The sequence below is a fragment of the Nestor notabilis genome, unplaced genomic scaffold, assembly GCF_000696875.1.
Source record: "Nestor notabilis isolate BGI_N333 unplaced genomic scaffold, ASM69687v1 scaffold9439, whole genome shotgun sequence".
NCBI classification, from domain to species: domain Eukaryota; kingdom Metazoa; phylum Chordata; class Aves; order Psittaciformes; family Psittacidae; genus Nestor; species Nestor notabilis.
In genome coordinates, this window is record NW_009945016.1 from 7,035 (window position 1) to 16,121 (window position 9,087).

Sequence of the window (9,087 nt, forward strand, 5' to 3'; positions counted from 1 at the left end):
GAGCCATCCTTAACCACGTGCACCTTGGGTGTTTCAGTGTGAAGGACAACACCTCATCTCCAGCTTTGGGACAAGGAATGATGTTTCATGTTTCCTTTATCAAGCTACCTGATCTGCTGGGACAGCTTCCTCTTTGCAAGTTCACCCTCAGATGGCATAGCTCAGGTGCAGCAAGTAGGCTTCTCTTTTCTCCCATGCATATGCATCTCAGCTTTTCCTCCACCCCTTGCAGGTTATGACTTTGCTGCTGTACTGGAGTGGTTTGCAGAGCGGGTTGACCGCATCATTCTCCTTTTTGATGCACACAAGCTGGACATCTCCGATGAATTCTCCGAGGTCATCAAGGCCCTGAAGAACCATGAGGACAAGATGAGAGTTGTTCTCAACAAGGCTGACCAGATAGAGACTCAACAGCTGATGCGGGTGTACGGTGCCCTCATGTGGTCCCTAGGAAAGATCGTCAACACTCCTGAGGTCATCCGAGTCTACATTGGCTCCTTTTGGTCCCATCCATTGCTCATCCCTGACAACCGCAAGTTGTTTGAGGCAGAGGAGCAGGACCTGTTCAGGGATATCCAAAGCCTGCCCCGCAATGCAGCCCTGAGGAAGCTGAATGATCTCATCAAGCGAGCACGGTTGGCAAAGGTGGGTCTTGGCATAGAACCCCCCAAGGCATTCAGTTTGGACTGTCTGCAGTATGGAGGCTTTGGGGGAGTGGTTTTGGCCAGTTTGGCTTGCAGAGCTGGCGGATCCTACTTTTTATCCATCCTGTTTCACTCAGGCCCAACATACTAGTCCTGTGCACTTCAAGGAAGAAAGCACCTCCTTTGCTTGGTGCTTCAATGATGACAGGCTACAGTGAGAAAAGTAGCCACAGATCAAAGCAGTAGCACCTGAAGGGATCTGGAAAGCAGATCTGTTGCTCTGTGGTAGCAGCTTGAGAATTAAGACCTTTTCTATATGTCAGAATCACACACCAAGGGAATTGGTAAGCTCTAGCTCTTTTGCCTTAAACTTCCATAGCCAAGAGAAGTACCTGGCTTAGATGGACACAGAGGAGGCGGAGACTCACAAGAATGGCAAATAAGCCTGCTGTATTTCTGGATATTTGAAATTAGCTGAATGAAGCCCCTCAGAATACAGGGAATAATCCCATATCGATTGAGAAGAGAGGTCAAAGATGCCTAGAAAGCCCTCTGTGCAAGGGTCTTCATTTCTAAGAGAAAACACAAAATGTCACAAGTTAAGGACTGGTGTTAATACTAAAACAGTAAAAATAGTCTGTAGAGAGCTCCAAAACCTGTATGTTTGGTTTGGACTAGAAAGGGACTGTTCCCTGGAAGGCCATGCCCAGTGGAAGAAAGAAAAACCCACACCACTCCCTCCAGGAGGAGTGTATGAATGTGCTGTATGTCCAGGCCTCATACACCATCTTCGCCTTGTCTCGGCACAGACGGAGCACACAGCTGAGCAGCACTTAGCACTGGAGCAATAATCAGTAGGTACAGGCAAGCTGAGGAGCTGAGCTTGCTCTTCAGGGTGGGACAAGATGGGGTTGAGTCCTAGGCACAGATACTCTCTGCTGGGAACAATTTTCCAATGTGCTCTTTAACACTTGTCTTTTTCATTCTGTATCATTTAATGCCCTTCAGGTCCATGCCTACATCATCAGCTCCCTAAAGAAGGAAATGCCCTCGGTGTTTGGGAAAGACAATAAAAAGAAAGAGCTTGTTAACAACTTGGGAGAGATTTATGCCCGGATTGAACGGGAGCATCAGATCTCACCTGGAGACTTCCCTAATCTGAGAAAGATGCAGGTAAGCAGTGGCATCTTGGCCAGAGCCCCAGGCATCAGAGTGCCTCAGAAGCCATGCAGACGTTGATTGCTGTTGCTTGTGGGAAAGGCCTGTTGTAATGTTGAAATGGGCCTTGTAATACGTGCAGGCTATATTTGGGCATGAACGTTTTTGCACATAGAGCTCGTGTGAAGCTACAGCTGCCTTCATTTCTCAGATCTCTGCCTGAATAGCTCTTGACAGCACATTATTTCTTCTGGTTTTCTTTATTTTAAATTCCAGGTTCCATTTACAGATTTTCCAGGCCTAAGAATATTGCTAATGTATATTAAAAGGAAAACTATAACCAGAAAAAGTTATACATATGCCCCCCTCCTCAAGAGCTGCCTTTTTTTTCTTGTCTTCTACTTCATTCTGTATATAGAAAGAGAGAAAGGAGGCTGTGGAAATTTAATGCCCCTTTTCTGTTTTAAACAGAGAAGCAGGTTTTCTGTTCTGCAGAGCTAAGACCTGACCCAGTGTTCATGCAAGTCAGAGACTTCAAAGAACATTGGATCAGAGCCTTGTATTGTATATTTGAACAATGCTGGACACTGCTACATTGCTGTGTGGCTTCAGTCCAAGCAGAAACCTGTTCTGAGTTGCTAGCTGTTGAAGTCATTACTGGCTCCCTATGGAAAAACACACCCATCTGCTCTTTTTCTTTTTTGAAGTATATTTTCCGTAAGTTGTTGGGAATGAGATCTATGGAGTGTATCCAGTAGATGATCCCATTCACTGCTTGTTAAAATGTGCATTTAAAAATAACTGTACCAATCCAGAAGGAGCGAATAGTGTGGATTTAACAAGCAGAGGGTGAAGGTTAAAGCTGTGGGTCATTTTGCAGTTTTTAGAATAGACTTACTTACCTGCAGGCCCTGCTTAAAGCACTTTCACTTAGCTGTGAAAATTACAGGCTGAGCCATGCTGTAAAGACATGCTCACCTCTTTACAGGCATGCTGCTGCCTTTACAGCATCTGAAAGATGCCCTGCATGCTGATGTAGAACAGTCTTCTGCTAGAGTGCCATCTCCTTCCCAGAGTGCAGAGGGGGAGGAAATGCAGAGCACTGGCTGGAGGATGTAGCAAGAGCTGCAGAACCAGTTTGCCTTGAACAGTTTGGTCTTCAGGGAGATTGCTTCTCTGTTCTATGTAGCTTGGAAAGGAGGAGTCTTACTTGCATATGGCCATCATCTTGGCCTTTGAGTAAACCACTTCCCTTCTCACCATGTCAGCCCCCCTTTGTAAGCCAAGAAGATAATTTTCTGTAGGGCTTAAAAAGTGTTTAAGAAAGAGCAAGGCCAGCCAGAGAGAGCCCATCACATGCTGAGGAGCAGGGCATTCAGAGGAGGGAATGCTGAGCTCCCCACTCCTCTGCAATAGCAGGGGTTTTTGAGCCAAATGACAGACAGGCATCCCTCTCTACACTGTTACTGCCCTGCTCACAGCCACATTGCTCACCTCTTGTTATGTTGTCCCACTTCAAGGATCAGTTGCAAGCCCAAGATTTTAGCAAGTTCCAGCCCCTGAAGAGCAAGCTGCTGGAGACCGTGGAAGACATGCTGGCCAATGACATCGCCCAGCTCATGGTGCTCGTCCGCCAGGAAGAGTCACAGCGGCCAACCCAGATGGTGAAGGGAGGAGCCTTCGAGGGCACCTTACATGGTCCATTTGGCCATGGCTATGGCGAAGGCGCTGGTGAAGGGATCGATGATGCCGAGTGGGTGGTGGCCAGGGACAAGCCCATGTATGATGAGATCTTCTACACACTCTCGCCCGTCGATGGTAAAATAACTGGTGCCAATGCAAAGAAGGAGATGGTAAGGTCTAAGCTGCCCAACACGGTGCTGGGCAAGATATGGAAACTGGCTGACATCGACAAAGATGGCATGCTGGATGATGAGGAGTTTGCCTTGGCGAATCATCTCATTAAAGTCAAGTTGGAAGGTCATGAGCTGCCAAATGAGCTCCCTTCCCATCTCCTCCCTCCATCCAAAAGGAAAGTAACAGAGTGAAAGGAAGGTTACATGGGAGAGGGAAAGGGAAGGGGGGGTAAAAAGAAAGATCTAGAAAAACATGTTTACTTAAATTATACCTTTAGAGGCGAGATCAACTTTGGATTTATACCTTATTTTGCTGTATAAAGAAAACAAGTACAGAGAACAAAAAAGTCCAGTCCTTCACAATAATATGCAATTAACTCTTCCAGTGTAACATCCCTGCTTTCTAATGTGTAGTCTGTAAATATGAAGGTAAGGAAAGGATGTTGAGATTAAGAGAATCTGATAAGCGGGAATAGAAGAAAAACTGAAGTGGGCTGTGTTTTTTGAGTGGAGTAGGCACTAATGGAAACCTGCTAACTGCCACTGTCACTCCTGAGCTTTGGCTGCACCCTCTGCTCTTAAATGGGTCTCACAAACTTCAGGAGACAGATCTTGCTAGCAAAGAGGAAACCGCAAGGTCTCTAAGCTATTGGCCAAACTGAAGAGCACTTCCTGATTGACAAATACAAGCCCACACTAAAATACTAGTTACTAAACCCGAGTTAATACTTTTAGGAGCCTTGATTTACTGTTAGATGCAAATTTTACAAGTGTTTCCCTGTCCTTAAAGCAAAAAACAACATAAATAAAATCTGAAACAGCTCTGAACCGGGCAGCTGGAGTTCCTCATTGTTTGCTGTGGGACAGGCACTGAGAATTCCCAATCGTCTCTACCTCCTGTTTCAGTCCCCAGGGGAGATTAGTTCTGCAGGCAAGGCCAAGAGAACAACCCCCTAAGGGATACAGAAGGAGGGGGCACTAGAGGCAGACATCAGGTGGGTTGGAACACCACTCCCAGGCTCACTGAACATTTCAACCAGTGGATAGTGTTTTCTCTTTGAACAATGGTGGTGTTTATCATTCCTGTGAAGTGACATGTTTACTCTCATTGTGCACAATGTAAGCTAAGGTCCCATTCTTATTGTAAAGATAGGAACCTGTCACTGTCAGGTAGGTAGATGGTCCGTCATAAGAGCAGAGAACACTGGGGCACTGGGCAGAGCTTGCTCTACTACCTGTGCCCCCACAAATGTAGCAGAGATGACAGCCTTCACCCACTTTCCTCCTCACCACACAGTAACACTTGATCTCCTTCAGAACCTCTGCCCCGAGCTAAGAGACCCTCCCCCCTCCTCTTTCATGCTCTGTGAGATTTTTGCTTTCAAGACCTGATTTTGGCAGAAATCCCCCTATTTCCTATTTCGTTTCCTGAACACACAAACACACACAGGCACTCTTCTGGGTTTTGTTGTTGCTTTGGAGCAGCGTGTTGTTCCAATTCCTGTTGTCACTTTATATAAGCTGAGCTCCTACTGTGATGAAAAACCAAGACAAGTGTAACTTATTTTATATCTCTGTGTTCATATTATATAGAGAAATATATTCTGTGTATGTAGGATGTGCTTATTGCAGTACATTTATCACTTGTCAAAAATTAATGCATTAACCTCTTTTGTACCCTGGTCCTAAAACATTATTAAAAAAGAAAGGCCAGATCTGTCTATTTCTTTACATAGCAAAATGAAATGCAGATGAAAAGGGGAGAAAAAGCAGCTTATTTCTACATGCAGCACAATGAGGAAATGATCCTTAGCACATTCCTAAATGTGCACATACAGACCAGCCCTGCTGGCCCTGTGTGTGCATTGCTGAATGACTGGTTAATATCTGCAACATCTCCTTTCTCTTCTGGCAGTCTAATCACAACCTCAGGGCTTTCTGAAGCAAGTGGAATTGTACCCACCACTCACCTTATTCAACAAATGAGGAGGTAGCCACCAAATAAATACGTCATTAGGAAAAGGAATATATTGAAAGAGTTTTCTCCTGTCAGTCACAGAATGCTACAGATTTACCAAGATCTGAAAAGGACACAAAAGACCCAACCCTTTTGTCTAAAATCTTGCTGGTTCTAATTTTGCTTCTGTTGTCATTGCCTCTTTCTTTACGTGTTGATTACAATGATTGTTACCCCCAGAAGGCAACAGTGGAATGCACAAGTACGAGCAGTTAGGATTGTACTTGGGAAGCACGCAGAAAGAGGGTGTGAGCTGCAGTGGTTGGCACAGTTTCCATTTGGCATTTGTACAGGAGAGAGAGGTGAGAGAAGACCATAGGGTGGAGAGCAAGAAGCAATAAATGCACATTTGGAAAGTCAGCAGACTGTTACTCCAGGTCAACTACCCAGGAACCCCCAGTTCCACCATCATTACAAGTGTGCACATCTGCTAATGGTGTCAGGTCATTCTGTAGAATCTGCATTCATCTGACTCAAGGTTGAGGCTGAACAGAGTCCCCTGAATCAGCCCTACCTCTATGTAGGCATGATTTGCTGATGCCTGCTCTTACAGCACATTGCTTGTGCCAGTCCTGCCATGCTGAAATCTAACACTTCCTTAGAAAGCAACAGATAACTGGTTCCCTCAAAGGGGATGGCAGGTGAGGTCTGATAGTTTTTTCCAGAATGTACCAGCAGAGTGCTCAGGTAAGCCCAAAACTCACTGTAATGGGTATCAAATGGCTTTTGGGGCACAAACCCTACAAACCCAACCACTATCCTGTTGTTAAAACACAGGTAATAGATCAGTTTTCACTGCACTGACTGCAGTTGTTCTTCAGCCATCTCAAAAAAAGGCTTCCTGTTAAACAGGAAAGAGCAAGAGGCTGTGTTCCTGGTAGCAGCAGTCACCCTCCACACCACGGCTGGACCACACCAGAGCTACAGCACATGCCACAGCTCCTGCCTCTGCCTGGTGTGTTGTGCAGAGGCTCCTGCTCTACATCCCCACACCGCATGTGTCAGCAGGATTCGCTCGGACAGGACAGAGGGACAAATTGCTCTGCCAGCACAGGTCAAGTGCACAAAACCACTGCAGCATGGGAGGGTTCTTCCAACACTTGCTCAGAAACCGCTTGTGCTGTCAGAGTGCAACTTCCCCAGCCGTGTTGGAGGGGAAAAACCAACACAAGCACTTTAGTGACAGTTGCTTAACACAATTGCACTGTGGTTCAGCAACAGGGCAGGAGACAAATCAACCCCATTAGAGGGAACAGGGCAGCATCTTGAGAGGCAGTTTCCAGAAAGGCAGTTTACAAATAGTCCTCCGTATTCAGATAAGTTTATCCTGTACATTTTACTTTCGCTGAGCTCTTCAGGAAATTAAAGAACAAAACCACACACCAAACCCCTGCCCCCCGCACCAAGCCTCAAGCACTCTGAGGTTTTCTATACAACACATGCAATTCTCTCTCTCATATATTTCTCTATCCCTTTCCCACAGACAGCATCTGCATGCACCCTCTTTTTTCTTCTCCCTTCAGAGTTATGACTTTTTGGGCAATCCCAGCCACTTGTATTGTTTCTCACATCTGTAGCAAGGAGGTGATTTCCCAAACCCACAAGGACTCCATGTCCACTGTGCCTGTTCTTGCTGGTTCACAGAACCACATTCCCAAAGGTATTATCTGCGTCCAACAGTGCTTCCTTTTTGTAAAAGCAGTTCTCATTTACTGAACAAGGTTTTCCCCTGGAAGTTATACAGAAGAAACTATTCATTTTCTCATGTCTATGGGTGGGGGATTCCATCTCATGAACATATCACTCCCTGCTCTTATGCCCCTCTCTATCCATCCACAGACAGAAGAGCTTCCACAAGGTCAGAAGAACAAAAAGGTCTTTCTGCTTTGTCCGAGTAGGAACTGCAGTTGGTCTTTTCTTTTTCTGTTCCTTTCTGGGAAGGATTTGGAGAAGAAAAACCTGTACCCACAAGCTATATGGGCCAAGAGATGGGTTTCCTGGAAATTAAGTTCTCTCTACTATGGCAGATTGGATCAACAGTGCTCTATTACCATTTGTGAAGGGAAGGAGAGTAATTACACTAAGTTCCCTGGATAAGATTTCACAGGAGGTGTGTAGTTTAGAATAAGGCAATTACTTCTGTGAGCTGGAATTTAGCCATAGTTCAGAGGGATTTCTAATCAAACAAAACATTAGAATCAGTTTTTCCATCATCTCAGGTTCCAACATAAACTCCATACAACAATGAAATTCAGACTTCAGTCTGGAAACTGTTCTTTTAACTTGTTCTCCTTGTTATGCCTTAATGCTTTGTCCATATGTCAGTAACCTTTGGTTGGGGAACACACAGTTATGGGCCATTTGACCTTACATAGAGTGACACTGTTCCTACAAGCCCAGCAGGGCTACACCTCTTGCATCATTGACAGCTTCTTCCTCTGCTATTGTTTATCTCAGTATTTCTCTTGCTATAGGGACAAGTTGTGGGAAGAGGGATTAGGTAACTCCGCATTTAGGCTTTGGCAAGTCAAGGGACATGATTGATAGACTATTTAACCTCTTCCTAGGCTCAGAAGCCCTAAAGTCCTTCAAAGCTTGACAGATGGGCGTTTGGGAATGCTCATAGAGAACAGCATTGAGTTATCACAGAGGAGCAGCTTGACTGTAACATCTATGGGTTTTTTGTGGAGTTCTCATAATACAGCATCTATTATTTTCTGGTCTTTCCTTTTCCTTCCTTGGGCTTTCCCTTATTTTCCTAGTCTGTGCAAGGGTGGCGGGGGGAACAAAGCTGAGTTTGGAAACTTGACATCCTAAGAAGTTCAAGGCTAGTGCAGGCAACTCAATCACTGTGTAGCTTCCCAGCACCTTCAGGCACTGCAGACAGAGTAACAAAACCAGTATTTAAATGAATACATTTTGAAACAACATCTCTCTGCCCTAAGGCAGAGAAATCCCTGGTGAGTACAAGCATGTGTTGTCCATGGCGTGCCCATTCCACTGGTGCCTTTGCTGGTCAGGAGCATGTCAAACACTGTGAGAGTTGCTAGGTTTAAAATGGGCTCTCCTCCAGCTAGTTACGTGTTGTGTAAACAAGCGTCAGCAAGGGCTCCGTTAATGTCTTCTGAAGACATGGACGTGAGAGATATTTATAGGCCTTGGATTATATTGTCCTCCTTGCCTGTGCCGTCGTGCAGACAAGCGAAGGGCGTACGCGTGGAATTCCTTTCCTTGTGCCTCACGAGATCACTGCAAGCAAATGCCAACTAAAAAGCATCTCTAAATAGCTGTTACCCACTGCTCAGCCTACCACCCGGCACATGTATCCGTGAGATGAGAATCACTGGAGTTCCTTATAAGGTGATGGCAGAAGGAAGCGCAGCTCCCAGGGAAAGATCTTTGGACACTTCTC

At 45.5% G+C, this 9,087-nt stretch overlaps 1 protein-coding gene across 1 annotated transcript; it reads left to right on the top strand.

The window, feature by feature from the left end:
• Positions 1–232: 232 nt before the first annotated feature.
• On the top strand, positions 233–4,204 carry EHD3 (EH-domain containing 3; the record flags this gene model as incomplete). The annotated part of the gene is made up of 3 exons (XM_010022688.1): positions 233–645; positions 1,653–1,817; positions 3,323–4,204. Coding segments are annotated over 3 exons (1,106 nt in total), but the record flags the coding sequence as incomplete, so codon positions are not given.
• Between the last annotated feature and the right edge of the window lie 4,883 nt (positions 4,205–9,087).